Source organism: Trichogramma pretiosum, unplaced genomic scaffold (genome assembly GCF_000599845.2).
Source record: "Trichogramma pretiosum strain Unisexual culture from Peru unplaced genomic scaffold, Tpre_2.0 scaffold20, whole genome shotgun sequence".
Lineage (NCBI taxonomy): Eukaryota > Metazoa > Arthropoda > Insecta > Hymenoptera > Trichogrammatidae > Trichogramma > Trichogramma pretiosum.
In genome coordinates this window covers 1,600,322-1,618,383 of record NW_019641696.1, presented here as the reverse complement: position 1 = coordinate 1,618,383, position 18,062 = coordinate 1,600,322, and the positions used below count along the sequence as shown (strand labels likewise).

At 42.3% G+C, this 18,062-nt stretch overlaps 2 protein-coding genes across 5 annotated transcripts in view; one reads left to right on the top strand and one right to left on the bottom strand.

Moving 5' to 3' along the window:
• The window catches only part of LOC106656564, a 28,553-nt gene extending 18,213 nt beyond the window's left edge, over positions 1-10,340 (bottom strand). For both annotated transcript variants that reach the window (XM_023462042.1, XM_023462041.1), the window contains exon 1: positions 9,982-10,340. The gene's annotated coding sequence lies outside the window, so the exon portion shown is untranslated. The remainder of the gene's footprint in view (positions 1-9,981) is intronic.
• Positions 10,341-14,212: 3,872 nt separating this feature from the next.
• LOC106656506 (serine/threonine-protein kinase 40-like) lies at positions 14,213-17,864 on the top strand. Of its 3 annotated transcripts, XM_014377510.2 has the most exons (9): positions 14,214-14,540; positions 14,674-15,229; positions 15,309-15,611; positions 15,690-15,940; positions 16,029-16,338; positions 16,424-16,657; positions 16,784-16,823; positions 16,906-16,965; positions 17,073-17,165. In XM_014377510.2, the coding sequence occupies exons 2-9, from the start codon at positions 14,711-14,713 to the stop codon at positions 17,075-17,077; spliced, it is 1,722 nt and encodes a 573-aa protein (XP_014232996.1). In that variant the 5' UTR covers positions 14,214-14,540; positions 14,674-14,710; the 3' UTR covers positions 17,078-17,165. The 3 variants fall into 3 exon arrangements, with proteins under 3 accessions (XP_023317867.1, XP_014232995.1, XP_014232996.1); XM_023462099.1 differs by having other exon boundaries at positions 14,213-14,536; positions 16,906-17,864; XM_014377509.2 differs by having other exon boundaries at positions 14,213-14,540; positions 16,906-17,864.
• The last annotated feature ends 198 nt before the right edge of the window (positions 17,865-18,062 follow it).

The following is an 18,062-nucleotide window of genomic DNA, read 5'->3' as shown; positions in this document are numbered from 1 at the left end:
CGTGCATAAATCAATGAATGCCTCGGTTGATAACGGAATTACGCTGGCGCGGAAATATAATCGAATGTCGTCGCGTTCGTAGGTGCGTCGATCGAATTTTCACACCTCTCTCGCGCTGTGGAGAATCCGTTCCATGTAATATTTCGTCTCGCAACGTCGTTTGCGTGTCTCGAGGCAACGTAAAAAGGGTTAAAATTGAATCAGTCGCGCCTCGAGTAGAGGTATTTTCATCGTATATATACACAAGTGGGGGCACGTACGCACTGGCCAAATGCATTCGCGTCGTAGAAAAAAAAAAAACGAGTCGATAGTGGATGAAAAGCTGGCGATCGTATACGCGTACAGCATAGTAGCATCTAATTCAACGAGAGGTGATGGATACGCGCGCACTTCGGCAGTATAGCAGCTCTTTTGACAGTACCTTTCGATAGAATCATGAATATAATAAATTGGCCACTCGTCCAAGTCGAGCGAGCGGCACACTTTGCCAGCTGCCTGCCCGCCTCCTTCTTTTTGCCTTCGTTTTTATACATCTGCTTCAATCGCGCGCTCTCGACGCTCGAGCTTTTTTCTTGCTCGCTCTCGGGCCAATTCCTTTCCTTTCCTTCTGTTGAAAAAAAGTAAAAAAAAAAAAAAGACTAGCTGCTGCTGCGAGCGTGGAAATTATTCAAATTTTCAATATCCTGCCTGCACGCGCGAAGCAAAGTATAAAGCCGCAATGTAAGTGATGTTTTCTCGAGCGATGTAGTCTAGAGCTGAGAATCTCGAATGAGACAAAGATATAAGAGAGAGAGAGAGAGAGAGAGCCAAGGAGGGAGGGGGATGAGATAATCCGCGTGGGTAGTACAAGTCGCGTAATGACGTCGATCGTAACGTCGTCGTAGTCGTAGTCGCGGCGCGTTTAATTTCAGCTGCAGCTCCGCGCGTGCGACGAGCTTTAAGCTGTACTACTACTACTACTACTACTACTACTACGCGGTGGTGGTGGCGGTGTCGCGCGATGTACCATCTTGTTTTGCACGCGCCTCGCTGAGAGCGAGATAGAGAGAGAGATAGAGAGTAAATTGACAAGCAAGCCGCAGAGCCCCGCGAATTATGTCACGCAGAGCGAGCGAGCAAAAGCCAAACCGAATTATGTTGTATATAAGACTCGCGGTGCTGCTTTTCCAATATGCTGCTACACGGCAGCTAAATGCATATTATCCCCTCTACCCTCTCACTCGTCACACCGCGGAGCTTGCACTGCAGCTTGATGTAAAAGGGGGACTTTCCGCGCGTGTAAGGTGCAAAATTTCATCTTGTATATTACGAGTCGATTCACGCACTCGTTGTAATGCCTTACTACCATAAGGAATAGAAGCTTTTCTTCGAATCGCGCGACGTTAATTTAATTCTCGAAACGGCTAAACAAAGTTGCGTCCTTGCGTGGGGTGCCGCCGCCGCGAGTACGTATACAATGTATGTGTATTATTACCCGCGACTCTCGCGACTGCCGAAGTTTGCGATCGCGGAGAACTGCGCAGCAAAACAAACCTGGCCGTATACACGCAGGTATGCGCGTCGTGTTACGTCGAGCTGTTTTTGTCCAAGTTTGTTGTTTGTATACGATACAAACGAAGTAAATATTGTATCAACTTCATATCGCGAGTACATAAAACGAGTAGCTCGTTAAGCTGTATCCGAAAATTATTATTGAATTCGTATTAAATAAGGAATATACGCGAGCGGAGTTTCGTGTAATTGCATATCTGCTAAAATTTTGCGCATCGAATTTATTATCGCCGCTTTTCGAGAGAGAGAGAGAAAGCTGTTTTACTTCGACGATAGCTGTAACGAGCGCCGAAGATTATCATCGCAGGAATAAAAAACTTACGCGATAATCCCAAGTACGCTCTTTATGCGGCTCGATAAATCCAGTTTGCGGTTACGCATATTATTATTTATACAATATGTACATGAATCATAACAGCAGCGGCAGCAGAAGCACAACATCGCCAGCCCACGAGTTAGTCCATGCACTCTTTTGAAAAGTTCATGAATATAAACCGGATAATAAAGTTTTTTTTTCTCCTCCCCCTCACACACACCTTCGACCTGCGTCCTGAACGCACTAGAAGCCCCTCTCGAAACCCTCGCGAAAGCTCGCGCGCGCGAGGCTATTTCATCATCTAGCTGCTGTTGCTCGCGCGCGCGCGTACGCGTGCACACTTGGCTAGGAAGAAAAGTTTACAAAAAAAAAAAGAAGAAAAGGAAAAAAAAGAAGGAAGGAAGGAGGAGCAATATGTGCAACGTATGTGCTTAGAAACTTACGACTCCCCCGCGAGCTGCTCGATACTGCATCGCACACTCAATTTACAAGATAATGCAACGCGTGTATACCGACGAATTTTCTACTTTTTGCCCGCACCCACGCTATATGATTCACACGCGCGCGCGCGCGACCATTACTCAAAATCACTCCTTGCGTACGCGCGAGCGACCGTATATTATAATACAGCCGCTACGATCCCGTCGTATAGAACACGCATATACGCATACGTATATGAGACCGAAAATTGCTTCTTACGTTTTATATACGTAGATACGAATTGTCGCCGCGAGCGAGCTCGCGAGGTGGCCTTGGGCGCTATTATGTAGCAGGGGGAGAAGCTGTTGCACGCGCACTACTACGCAGTTGCTGCTGCTTCGTTGTACGTACGTCGTGGAGCGCGCGCGTGGGTGGAGGTGCAGCAGAAGCAGAAGCTTCCTCCCGTGTAGTATGCCGCGACGCATTGAAATCACCGCGAGCCTATTTGTGTGCTGCTGCTGCTGCAGTCCATTTCTGCGAATTACCGATTTATAGATTTGTCGCGCCGCGCGACTCAGCTCGTCGCGATAGGCCAAAGAGAGAGAGAGAGAGAGGATAGACAAGTTTCGTGTATACTCCTTTTGTCTATCGAGACTCGCCCGTGTTAATTAACGTTTTTCCCAGAAACGAGAGAGGAAGGAAACGTCTGCACAATGATGACGTATATTAATATGTACATTGGATGTATAGACGAATGAGTCTGTGTGTCACTCTTCCGCTGCCGCCGGCGGCGAGCCTTCGCAGTGCTGTACTACTCTCCTTCCTCCTCTCCTCATAAATAAAACTGTATCGATTGAGACGCGATAATCATCCGAGTCATTAGTCATAATGGCAATGATGAATAATGTCTGCGCGGCCGTCTGTAGCGCGAGTATAGAGTATGTTTGGCCGAGTCACTCTCTCTCTCTCTCTCTCTCTTGGCAGCTGGCAGATGCAGCCGTGATATGTGCACGAGAGTCGAACTCATCGATCCGTTATAATATATTCTTATACAGTCCATACACTATACGCGTCCGATCGCACGTACGCTCGTATCACTGACCGCCCGAGTACGCTTCGTCGTCTCTGCCTATATCTCGTACGCCCAACTTATTTTTTTGTCGCTGATCGTCAGCATTTTTATACGTAGCGGTTCGTCCGTTCTCTCGCTTTTTCCCAATTATCGTTTCCGCGTGTGTCGACTATATTACGCACGCCGATGAGAAAAATAAATAAATGACGATCAATTTGGAGCACTTTATATATACGTAAATTCGTGCGCGTCGGATAAAAATGAAGGAGACAAAAAAAAGTTGCAACGCACGCGGATGCGAGCCCGCTCGATTATGCAAACATTTTATCAAAAAAAAAAAAAAAGAAAAGAAAAATGAACGATATAGATCGCAGTTTTTAAAACAGCGGCTATTACGTCTAGTTTTCAGCAGCTACAAAAAAAATATGAAAGATAGAGCGGAGCACAACGGCTCAACGCGCAGGATGAATAATTTGCGGAGATGAAATATTTTGTAAAAGGCGAGAGAAAAAACAACACGCGCTAAAGCTTAAAAAATCACCTAATCCCTCGATCAAGAGCTGCGGCTGTTTTTTTTTTTTTTTTTTTTTTTTTTTTTTTAAAGAAGAGAGAAGTACGAGTTGGATGTACGAACGTTGAATTAAACACTCGGAGTCATAAATTGCATTCGTCAAAGCTAGTAGAATTCACATAAAAATTCAATCGCGAGAGCTTCATATAAACGAGAGCAAACGATCCTCGTCGATGCAAGTGGCACGCGCAGCCCGTAAACAGCTGCCTCGTGCACATCTCGAGTATCGGCGCGAGAAACGGAGATATATATATTTATTAGGTCGAAGCTCCTCCTTTCTCGCCGATTACCGCGCGCGCTCTTCGAGGAGCGAGCTACCGCGCGCTCTCGTTTCGATGCTGACTCGCCTGTGAATCGTGAAATAAAATAGAAAAAAAAAACAGCAGCTGGCTAGGATCTAATTTTTTTCACAACGTCGGACGCGCAAAGGGAGCTAAGGTTGCGAAATTAACGAACGCGGAGTGGTGGTGGTGGGCGCGTAGCGCGTTTTTATATCGTTTTACGCGCTGCTGCAGCCGAGCTTGCGAGCTTGCGAGCTTTTATTCGTAACCATAGTCGTAACTCGCCTCGAACGCAGCAGCAGCAGCAAAAAGTCCCACTTACTTCTCGGCTGCGTGCGCGCTGCGGAGAGCTCGCGCGGCAGCTCTGTCGTAGATTTTCGGCACGCGCGCAGCTCGCTGGGAAACTACATTACGACGTTACAACATGCAAATCAGCCATATTTGTATGATTACGAAATTTGCTTAAAAACTTTTTATTTACGTTCCTGTCTCCGTGAGCTGTACGGTGTATACATCATTTAAAAAGTAAAAAAAAATGACGCGTACGTGAGATATTCAATTTGAGAGATATATAATGCATTTTATATCGCGACGTGTATACGAGAGCGACGTGCCAGGCCGAAACAGATACGTTAAATCGCTCGATTAAATATTTATTTAACGGCTCGCCCCTTGTAGCGCTCGCTCGCGCGCGAAATGCACTTCTGCGTGGCGACAAAAAAATTGAGATACATTAACCCATAACGCACGCTCGAAAGATAAATGCCTTACTTATAATACAGTTTTGCGCGAGTTCTTTTTTGCCAGCAAAGAGGAGAGAGAGAGAGAGAGAGAGAGAGAGAGCACATTGGGGAACAGTTGCCAGCAAAACGGACTACACTTTTCTTTTTTCACTCCCAAACGTATGTTCGGGGGCTACTACGTACGCATTTATGCATCTTTGAAGTTTTGAGCGGCGCAATTTCGTACTTTTCTAAAATAGAGCGTAAATTGAATCTCTCTCGCTCTTTCTCTAGCCTGTGTCGTGATAAAAAAAATATTCCGAAATAGCTACGAGCGTAGCAGAGCGTATTGCAATCGATGTTCGAGTGAATTTTACGCCTATAGAAGTAAATCCGCGTCGAATTATGACATTATTTTATTTCATTGGAATGTAGATGTGAGAATTGCCCTTGTTAATCGGATAAGGATTGCACGTTTCATAATTGGCATATAAGCAAAAAAATGGCTATACATTCTTTCCTTTCTTTTTTATATTCGACGTCCGATAAAAAACCATTTCGCGTATCGTTTTCAATCTTTCGGCTGATGGGTCGAGAGCTTGTGGTTATATATCCGTTGTAGCTTTCCGGCGGCGACGGCTACTCTGCCGAATTGTGCTGCAGCTCGCCTATATGTATTAGAGTGCATACATATCTGCCAAGCTCTTTCAAAGCCAAATTTTCACTATATATATCACGCTCAAAGTGCAATTAAAGGCGTTTGCCAATTCGGGTCCATTTTCGCGCGCGTCACGACTTTTCGACGCTTTTCATATCGGTGCGATGGCTAATTTTTCTTGGCCTTCTCTCATTTTCCCTCGTTTCAACGTACACGGATCAAAAACATTAGGCAGACACGATCAGCAAGTTCAAAAAGATCCACTAATTTTCCTCATCGAGTTGAAAAATTTCAGATGATGTTGAAAACTAGCAAGTAAATTTTTTATTTAATAAATGCATTTGGGGCTAAATAATAAATGTTGATGAGCAATGAATATATTTATAATAAATAACAAATACCAATGGAACATGAGAAATCTATAATGGCGTTCATCGACAAATCCAAACGTGAAATAATAAAGTTGTGAAGTTAAAGAGAGTTGAAGGTGCCGAACAAATCAATCCGTCTGTTTGAAGAGTCTGAGCCAGCTTTTGATATAAAAATGTTACTAAACCAATGGCCCCCGTAAATAACAGCTCGACTAAGTTTAAAGACGCATTGCTCGAAAAATAAGTTCCTCATTAATCTGTTTAAAATAAACTAAAAAAATTACACTTCAACTCATTAGCCACGCAATGAAATATTATCATCATAGTTATAACTGATAATTATCCATTAAGAAGTTTATTTTTATTTTGTTTGAAAAGTAACTTAATGCATTTGTCAAAGTTATTTAATTCGTTCAAAAATAAGCGATTCTTAAATACCTTTCGTGTAATTTATGTTTATCAAAACAGGAATTAGCGCATTATTTTCTAAAACTGATTATGTATAGAATGTAGGTTAAGAAGATTTTATTGTTTGTAACTAAAATTTTCATTTATTTACGTCATTATTTTCAAACAATTTTGCCTTTTCTCTGTCAAGAAGGGCATATTAAAGGGTTCAGAAAGGAATTTTTGAAAATAATTAAAGAGACATCTTTAATTAATATTCATTTTCTTCTTATTTTAAGTAGCTGATGAAAAAGCAAAAATTCTAATTCAATCCTATTGACGAAGGTATACGTTGTATCGAAAATCGCTAGCCTCCCTTTTTCTATCATATTTTCAATCAATACGTTGTTGAAAGTTCACGTTTCATAGACTCTGCACGTTGATTAAAAAAATAATTCCCTTTTTGTATTAATTTTGAATCGAATCAAAAATAGCTGAGAATCACGAGTGGGCTGCGAATGAGTCGCAGGATCTATGATAATAGATGAAATTCACTGGTTTCGTTGAACAACCACCCTCTGGGCATATGTGTTGCATCTCTCGCTGACGCAGATGAACAAACGTCGCGCGCACACAAGAGTACGATTGCTGAGGACGCATTAAAAAAAAAAAATTTACTCGAAACAATTAAAATATATGTAATAATAGTAAGCAATTTCGAAATCGTCAGGGTGTCACGACACGCGTGATTTTCTTTAACCAAAATTATCGACATTTTCGGGGGGATATATGAAAAAAAAGCTCAAGATTGAGCCGAGAGCTCTTTATGCCTGCTGGCGCATCGATCAGCACTCTCTTTTCAGATATCTCGGGCTATTATACGAACGTATATGGATACGTATACGAGCGATGATATAAATTTTAATCTTAATAGCTTTTTCGTGTGGCTTTCACGAGTGAATAAAAAGGCTCTAGCCTCTCACGTATGACTCTCTCTGGGTTACCGCGGCGAAAAGCTACATCTTTCCCCATTTGTATAAAAGAGAGAGAGAGAGAGAGAGAAGGGCCCGCGTCGTGTTAGCTAAGGTATTCGTGCTATAATAGGTCGCAGGAGCATCAATTTGGCAAAAAGAAAAAAAAGTAAAAGGGAGCTATAGCAAACATTTTCCACACCTGCTTTAACTTACACCATCGTCGTCCGACGCCTAATGTCTCTTGGTGGTGGCTTTTTTTACGATCGACGAGCTTATAATGCTCGTAAAAAAAGGCAGGAGGTCCTCCGTGTCCGAAATAAAAACCTCAGGAATATGGATGTAAATCTTCGAAGATCCGAGGGGTACACGAGCGCAAAGGAGCTAGTAGCTAAGTAACAATGGGTACGCCGGATTTCCTCGTCGCAAGCTCCTTATTTTACTCCCCTCCTATATACATATATATATATATTTAATAAAGCTCCGACAGTGTATTATATATCCTCTTACAGCAGTGTCATTAGTAGTGTTATGTACCATCTATATAAAGCTAAAAGACGTCGTTGAGTAGAAAAAAATATCCTCGAGGTCCCGCTGCTCCACGAGCGAGAGAAATCAGACTGACTCGGCGCAGCGCGAGTCCTCTTACTAATTGGCTAGTTGGGCGACTAATCACTGCTCGCGCCGTGACTTTTTTCCTTACCTTCCTTTTTTTCCTTCTTCTTCTTCTCTCTCTCGCGCGCGAAACGACTATTTATAAGAATTGCGTTTCGCGAAACCGAAGACAAGCTTCATGAGCTACTGCTGCTGCTGGCCGCAAACTGGTAATTAACGAGGATTGTGAAACTACTCGGTTGACGATAAAGATTTGCGCAGTGCATTTTATTTTTTTTTTTTCACCCCGCAACTGGTCGAACACACTGGTCGAATTTCTCCTTACTTTCCACCCGCAATCGTTTCCCCGTCGCCGTCGTTAATTCGCCCGCAAGAACGAAGCTAAAAATAGTCACTCGGTGATTTTTCCGAAGCGAATGCGTGCACGCGGATGATGCCGTAAGGCGCAGAGCGAATGTGCGTACATAACTTATACGACCATCTATAATTTATTTTTCTTCGCATTAACCCGTTTCGGGGCAATGTAATTCCCGAGAGCAAAAAAGAACTACGACAAAACCGTGGATGAAATGATAATAAATTTATAATCAGAAAATTCTGCAATCAGGAAAATTGAATGATTTTTCTCGCATTGCCAAGTCAAGCGGCATTTTATTCTCATCTCGTCGCACCCGATCGTAGGCATTACATCGAAATTTCCCCAGATCTTTTTTTTTCACGCTCGAAGAAATTCGAATCTTTACATCGAGTAAAATGGAAGAATCGATCGCGCGCGTATCGATGACTTTTCGAGAGAGCTTGAATGAATGAAAGGGAATACGGCATCGCGTACGTCAACGGTATTAGTTGCGTAAACTTTTTGTTGTCGATATTACGTTATAGCCACGAATAGCAGTTGGACAATTCAATAAGCGCTTGAATGAGTTGTATAAGACAATACATACGCGTATAATCGACGCAGGTCGCTTATTCGCCACGCTTACATGGTTTTTCCCACGAGAAAACTGATCTAGTTGTGACTTTTCAACTTTGGCGCAGCGTGAATATCGTCGCGCGACCGCATCGCGCCGAGACTTTTTCACTCATCGCTGATTTATCTCTCATCCTCGCGGGGGGTTTCCTCGTCGTGGAGCTTGCGGCGTTATACAAACGAATGATTAATCGCGCGCGAGCTTCGGCGCGCGAGAGATACTTTATCGTGATTAAAACGCGTGGCGCTGGGGCACTATATAATGAGCGCCGGACACGATCACGAGCTTATAATCGTGCGCGCATACTCTCTTCGATGAGCTCGAACGACAACGGCAAAAAAAAGGCTTGAAAGCCTTTGGCGGAGTCAGCAAAAAAAAAAGAGAAAGAAAGAAAAAGAAGAGAAAGAACGAATGAAAACGGGACGACAGGATTTGCGCACGATAAATATTTTCCCAGGTTGTGTGTGTGTGTGAGTATAGCGTGAACTCGACTATAAGCGCCCCGCGTTTGACACTAATTGTCGGCAGCTTTTATCGCGCGCGCACTCTGTCTTTTTTTTCCTTCCTTCTCCTCTTCGTGTATACTTTATATTTTTGTTATATGAATTTTTCTAAACACAGGGTGACTTTTTTTCGATACATAAAGTAAAGCAACGCGGGAAAAAGAAGAAGGGCTTGCGGGAAGGTTTAGAAAACGTAGTGCTCGAGCGAGCTTTTTTTTAATTAACTGATGTATCTCGCGACGTAACGGGAATTGCTGAAATTTTAGAGTGGCGGAGCTTGCGAGTCACTCTGGGGCCTCGATTGCGCATAATTTCATTCGTTATCCACGTGTCATAGAGTCGTAGAGGGGGGTAAAAATTAATAACAATAAACAGAGAAAAAAGACGGGGGGAAAAAAGACGAACGTATACAAAGTTCGCAGATCACGTTCCAAAACGATGTATCATTTCTGCGTGCCCTGGTCAAGGTTCATTTGTATATCAATATGTATTTTAATTTTCCATTAAAAAAAAAAAAAAAAATAGGCACGAGAAAAATACACGAAAAAATTCGATCTCTGAATGAAACTTACGATAAAAGTCGACGGACAATAGTGGTCCCCGCAAATAAAGCTCGCTGCTCGGGTGGATAAATTCAGAAGCGTCCCTCTCCGTTGGATCGCGGCCTGCTGGTGTGTCTCGGGCTCCGAGCTCCGGTATCCTCCTTGCCGCGTTGCGTTACGGTAGCCTGCTGCTGATGTAAAGCCGGAGCGAGAGCAAACTGCGAGAGCGCGATTATACAAGGCGGAGAGAGAGAGAGTCGCTCTAGACTGGACTATTGCCTCGTGGTCTCCTCCTCGCGACGGGCTAGCTACTTGTGAACGGTCTCGAGTCTCGAGAAGCAGCAGCAGCAGCAGCAAGCGAGCAGCCCCTATACGCCGAGAGATAGAGATAGAGAGTAGGGTGGGAATGCGTACGTACGTACGTACGTATCGCTCACACAGCGAGCTTGCGTATTATAAAGCTCGCCGTCGAACCGGTCGTCGTCGTCGGTCGGTCGGTCGGTCGGTGCGCGGTACGCAAGCGCCGCTCGTCGCGCTACGCAAGCTCGAGATACTCGGGGCCACGCGTCGCGTTATCATTATTATGTATATGCAGCTTTTCCTAAATATGCGCGCGCGCGCGCGCGATGGCAAATAATCAGCGCGTATACGTCCGTGTATATACGTTGCGTTACGAGGCGCGCATTGATTCTTGCAAGCTCGAGAGACGCGTGGGAAGCTGCTGCCGAGACGCATTTAATTAGCACTGTAACGATTCCCATCTATTTTTGTCTCGTCGCGCGATCGTTCGTTACGCTTACGCAGCCGCGCGATCGAACATCGACTCGTTTTCGATAACTGCGTTCGCGTGCTCGAGCTAAAAATCGTAAGCTCGATCGGCATTGCTGCGTCAAAATAATTATTCCTTTCTTATTCGTCCACCGTATAATAATGGTTGATCGTCCAGAGACAACGATTCGTTGGTGCGCGGATTCAACAGGGGAGGTTTTGCGTAAACTCTTGGTTAAGCATAAGAAAAAGGAGTCGCTTCCTCGATTAAAACGATTTGAACTCGTTTGTATATGATTTAGCACTGTCTGCGTGTTCGAAGATTAATCGGAAAGGTATGGGCTTTTTTTCTATCGCAATCGTCATCGCGGACTCTCCGCGAGCAAGGATACATTGCGTACGCGCAGGATTACAATATGCACAGCGACTCGACTCGTTCGTATAATCGAAAAACCGCATGTGAAAACCCGTGACGCGCGCGCACTGGGTCAGAGCTGGATAAGAGTGCATCGAATGAATAAATATGAATATCCCAAGCGCAACTCTTTCTGCTGCTGCTGCTGCTGCAAGGTACACATACAATCCCATTTCCATGCTAATTTTCGCGAGCATCGTGTATTCGAGACCGATAAGAAAATACTATGTACGCGCGCGAGCCAAAAACCATATGTAAACGCGTGCAAGGGCATACATACATATAAACATGTACAAAATATATAATGTACGGTTCGTGCTTTTTGACGCGTCGTAAAATATTATGTGTACATAGAAAGAGAGAGAGAGGAACGCTTGTTTTCTCTTCGCTGCTGTGCGAGGGAGTAAGGGAGGAGAACAAGAAGGATCGAGCTTTTTCGCGCGCGCGAGCGAAAAATAGCTTATGTATATGTGCGGTGCGCGCGCGAAAAAACCGGATACCCGCCCGCGTTGCGGTGCAGCTCGCTCGCGATCGGCCGCGCAGACGAGCTTTTCTTTTCCTCTCTTTCTCTCGCGCTGTATCGCCTCTACATCGTTTTATTGCCGTATGTAAATTTGCACGCAGGTATCGTATACATGCATAATAATGCGTGTGGGCTGAAGTTTACGATCTCGCTCGTAAAGTAGCGCGTCGTATTTGCGCTGTCGTGTCTCCGTATACGTCAGTTTTCCTCCTCCCTGCGCAGGAATTTCGGGTTTCTTGGTGCAAAGATTTTTCGCGTCGCGGTGGGGTGCGACAGTTTCGCGTGGCTCGAAACGCTGCAATGCCTATATATATACATAACTTAGTGACGTACTACTTGTTGATCGAAAGGATTTGTGCTGGATCGCACACACACACACACACACACACACACACACACACACCCACAGACCGATTAGAAACGCAGATCGCGCTAATCGACGTCCAAGTGGCCGCAAGCTCCTCCGCAAGTCATTGTTTTATATAGCTCGCGAACTGCGCACGAACTCGCGAGCGCGCGTATTATTTGCTGTCTTCTGGAGCTTTCGCCAGAATAGAATATTTCGGAGTTATCGAGCGATTCCGGTGTATGTTTGAGCTCGGCAAACGATCGAAACTCTCGCTTTTACAAAATATACATCGGCCCGCGACGAGGATCTTTTTCCGCGAAGCTGGCACTTATTTATTTATTTTTTTTTCCTCTTAACAAGCCCATCGCGTGACCCATTTTATACAAACACAAAAGATGAACCTTGGTACAGTCATTAACGAGAGTACCTTTTAACGCTACAGCACCCTTGTATATCGCGTAAACGCACTGCTCGATATAATGTAATGCGTATATACATACGTGCAAAGCTTTTTCGTGCTTTGCGCGCCCGCGCGACACTCGGCAAATAACACCGATCTCGACGACCACGACGACTGTCGACTGAAATATTATCATGTAATAGCGTGTAGTGCTTCAACAGACGGTGGCAGCAGCCAAACATGTTATTTGGATATTTCACTCAAAGCCATGGAGAGAGAGAGAGAGAGCGACGAGTGTTTGACTACTACTGTACTACGGCGTGTAAAACGTATCTGCGTATATAATATGTACTGCAGCACTGTGTGTACTGTGAACAAACACAAGTATATACACTGTGCTGTGTATTTACAGCAGCAGCAGAAGCAGCAGCAGAAGCCATCGTCAACCACGTTTTTCCGACTATACACTCTTTTCATTCTGCTGCAGCTGTATTTTTATTTCGCCCTTTTTCAAAGCTACCCTTGAAATTTTGCAATCACAATTTCTCGTTTATTTGCTTTGCTTCCTTCCTTTTTTTTTTCATTTAATGTTCGACCATTACCCAGACATTATAGAAGGACCTTTTCGAAATATTACGACGTCAAAATGAACCGAGCGGGAAATACGGACGTCGTGCCGATCTACTTCCAAAGAGTAGCCAAGTTTCCATATTTGGTTCTTCTGCATTTTTAAGCGAAAAATCATAAGAACCAATTTATAAATGATTACGAATTTATAAATGATCGCGTTATCGAACGTGCTTTGTATTTATACTGATGGAACATTTTTTTGCCACTTGCGAATTCACAACACTCCATCTGTTGATAACATCGAAAAGCTCTGAATTAAAAATATGATATCTTTCATTTACGATAAATTTTGTATATGTAACGATTATACAAAACAAGCTTTAAATTATTAATTTTTACGCTTTCGTTTACAAACGTACAACTATTTTTTTTAATCAATAAGTAGCTGTTAGAGATGAAACTTCAGCAAAGTTCCGTAAAAAAAGTGCATGTAATCCTTTGAAAAGTTCACATAAAAAAATATAACGTAATTTACATTGATGTGTATTTGCATGAATTTATAACATCCTGTAATAAATTTAAAAATACTGCAATTAATTTACTATAGAAAACATTTACTCGAGTCTCTCGATCGAATTCAATGTTGTTCAAGTACCTCCACTATAAATTACGTAAATTATTATTTACCGAATCCTCCATTCCTTCACATATTTCTTCGCTTAATACTCGTTGATGATTGGACTCTTCAAACTTTCTGTAACAGAAATCAATTGAATATAATATCTTACTGGCATTGGCATCGAATGCATACCAATGGAACATTTTCATTGTCACATGAACAAAATTCAAATATGCTTGAAAAAAATCTATTGAATAAACTCTACTTCTTTTAGCATAAAATGAAATATTTTTTATTATACTTTATGATAAAATGGATAAAAGACAAATGAGTAAACATTAAAATTTGTAAAGTAAATGTTATATGCAAACCTTGCTTTAATTATCATTTGTCGTTATTAAATCCAGAACTGTAATACAATCGACAAATATAATTATTTATTGTTGTACTTCAGTTTATGCTACTTACCGGCGGCCGGGCACAATTCGAATCCGCTGCTCCAATCCGCAGGTGCTACACCTAGAGGCGCTGACGATCGTGCTCGGCGTCTAGCAGCAGCCGCTGCTGCGAGTACCGTTGACAATATTTTCATTGTAGAACTCGCGATGACAGCAGAAGTGTCTACTGTAACGCCATGCTTCGACACGCATTATAATATTTTGCTCGGCCTCGGAGCATTTTTGTTTACCTTTTATAACGGTGTACTTACCTACACACTCGCTCGTGTCCATACAATCGTGTAAGATGACAGCTGACAGGTGTGATTTTATAATAATGTTCAAATCGAGTCGATGAGAGAGGGGCTATAATGTGGATTTCCTCGTCTTATTCGGCGCTATATTGACAATCGTTGCGGCTTGTTGCTCATTAATCACAATAACAGCCCGTATTACATCAGCAGACCGTGTAGCTGACGAAATATATCTCTGGCGCGCCTAATATTAAGTGAGTACTTTTTTATCTCGATTGCAGAATTTTCACGTTTACTGCCATTCGCAGTCAACAACAATACAATCGATTGTTCGAGGCTTATCTTCGAATTCTCTGTCGGTAACTGTCAATTATTAATCATTTCCAGATTATCAGTCAAATATTCATTGAACGAGCTTATTATCATGGCTGATAACATGAATCAAGATGTCATGCAAATGGATACTGATGGAGCATCCGCGGCACATTCGTTGAATATTGTATCCATGCAAGACAGAGCTTTCAGTCAATTGGACGATAGAACTTGTTCCAGAGCCTCGATACATTTTGTCGCTGATTTAAACAGACAACCAGATACTAAAAACAGTATTGTTATGAACAGCGTGGGCAAAGCCCCGGGAATGGCAGAATCAAAATTGCCAAAAGCTGGTTCGAGGGTATCTAGGAAAACTATTAAAAAAGCTGGGCCTTACATCTTGGGACCGGTAGTTGGACCGCAGCCCGTTCATAGTATCGTGCAGTGTTTAGCCAGACATGAAGTTACTAAAAAGTGTTATACCTTAAAAATATTAACTCTCAAAGATTCTCTCGATCAAGAAACTGAAGATGATCGGCAAGGTAAAATGCTGATGCACGCAGAGCACTCTATTTTGGGCTTGTTAGAACATGAGCAAGGTGTTATAAACAAACATGAATTTTTCAAGGTATTTAAAAAAAGTATACTAACAATTTTCTACTGATTCTTTTCAAAAAAATCAAATGCTAAATGAATTATTTTTACAGGATTATGCCATTGATGAAAAAGTGGTTGAATCAAAGCGCCGTAAGAAGCGTGTTTATACAGGAAAAATAAAGCAAAGATTATGTCTGGTTCTCGACTGTTTGATAAATCATGACTTCAACCTTGACAGTGAAAATTTCATTAATTTACAAGATTATGTAATTAGTCAGAAAAAGTTATCAGAAAAAGAGACTCTTGTGATATTTTATGATACTGTTCGGACAGTAGCTGCATTTCATGCTAAACATGTCATTCATAGAGATTTAAAATTAGGCAATTTGGTTTATAATATACGCCAGAGAAAAGTAAGAAATCACTTAAGAATGACATTTGAAAAAGATTTAATGGTTTTATGTTTCTTAATTTTTCGTCTTTTTGGTTAGACAATAATAACAAACTTTTGCCTTGGTGAGCATAAGTCTGCTACAAGTGACTTACTCTATGACCAAAGAGGATCGCCTGCCTATATTGCTCCTGAAGTTTTGTCTGGAAAACATTATGCTGGTAAACCTGCTGATATGTGGGCTTTGGGAGTCATGTTGTACACAATGCTGTACGGACAATTTCCATTCTATGAAAACACTCCATCTGAGCTGTTCAATCAAATCAAATCAGTGAGTTATGTTATACCTGAGTAAGTAGATCATAATTGATGTTTTTTATAAATATTATGTGCCCAAACTAATTTAAAATTTCATTTATAAATAATATTCATATTTCAGAGACAGCAGAGTTTCTGATCAAACCAAAAGAATTATAAAAAATTTATTAGCTCTTCAACCACAAAAACGCTTGACTGCCACTCAATTATTAAATTCTTTAGAATCTGTAATTGCTTTATACAGAGTTCCTGATACAGTTGATGATAAGTCAAGAGGCGAACAAGTTGTGCCTCAATATGTAAACAGAGATGAAGCTGAACTAGATGCTCTATGCAACACACCTGCTGCAGCTGCTAAAATGGCACAAATAGAAGCATTGTTAGGAAGTACTAGAGGAGAAAATTTTTTTACAAGATTTGTTACAATGCAGGTAAATATAATATACTCATTAATATCATCATTACAATATCTGAGACAAAGAGAAATCAATAATTCAAATTGAATTTTCATTGCAGGAGTCAATGGAAGCTCAAATGATGGGAAGGGGCCCTTCCGCGGATGAAGATCTTCCACTGTACGTGCGAAGAATGAATACGCAGCTCAGCAATATCAGTCCAACCGAGTTCAGACGATTAATTCACAGAGACAATCAACTGTCCGAGGATTCTTCCACGAGCGAGGACAGCAATGATGCGAGAGACGACGTGAGTATGGATGAAATAGATAACGAAGATGGCCGGGCCGGCGCGGTAAGTTATTTATCTGTCAGCGGTGCAGCCGATAGAAATCGCCATAGTGTATTTAGCAGATTATACCAACTACAAAATCATGATTTTTCTGTGAATGCCAATGAAAATAATACGACGATCTCTCAGAGTGCCCAAGGATCATTGCCGGATCAACGTAGGACTACAGGTAAAAAATCAATGACATATTCCGTTTTTTTTTCTTTTCACATCTTTTGAACGATGTAAATTGAGTGATTGTAATTTTGCAGGAGGATCGTTTAGCCCAGTGAATTACGAGTCGATGAATAGAGGCAACGCGGATAATTCTTGTATGTATCTGGCTCTGCGCAACAGACTTCATAACGCTCTTACGCAATCCAACGTATCCGAGAGCAGCAGAGCCTTACTAAACATGATATTTTCCGGCTCAACTCAGGGTAGATTGATAAGAAGCGCGTATCAACAACAGCAGCAACGAGAGCATCAGTCGGTCCGGGTTCGAAATACGCTCCACGAAGTGTTGTCCCCCTACGCGAGGCGAAGATCCCTCTGGCTCTCGAGAAGATCGGCATCGAATCGTTTCCCAAATCCTCCTCATCATCCCCAGAGCCCGTCGAGCAATAATCAGAGAGCACCGGTCAATAACAATAACAATAATAATAATAATAATAATAATAATAATAATAATAATTCGGAACGCGGATCGAACGTGAACAATAGTTCGAATTCGTCGTCGATGGATAACAACAATAGAAACGGACGAGTCAATCCGAGCATGAGCGACGTCCTGGTACCGGAGCAACAACAACAAGACAACAGTCGCACCGCTGCCACGCGACAAGTCAGATGTCCCGAGAACAACAGCAACATCGCGACGACGATGCAGATCTTAGGCTCGAATAATAATAGTAACGGATCGTCGACGTTGACGCGACAGGCGTGTTTACGAAGACTCGCCAGGGAGGTGATCATGTCGAACAACGTCAACGGCGATGCTCTGTTGGATTCGGAATTCAGGCATCTGTTGTCCGTCAGATTGGCGGCTGCATTGGCCACTGCAACCAATACCAATGCTAACACCGTTTCGCCGAGCGGTAATAACTCGACCGAGCTCGATGGTGTAAGTAACGATCGAGCGAACGTCAACGACGGCGACTACGGTTAAAAAAAAAGTGCGCGTTTAATAAGTGACAAAATTTACGAGGCTTGTATATTTTGCTAAAAAAAACGACGATTTTGTACATGAACGAATGTATTTTGTAAATAAGATCTAGTTTTTATAAATATAGGTGTATAAACTAACGATAGTATACAAAATTTGTATATTGTTATTTACGAATAAATTAACATTTGCGTACAAAATAAAAGCTGAGCTTTTAATACACACACATATATATATAGTAGGCACGTATCAACGCAAGCACGT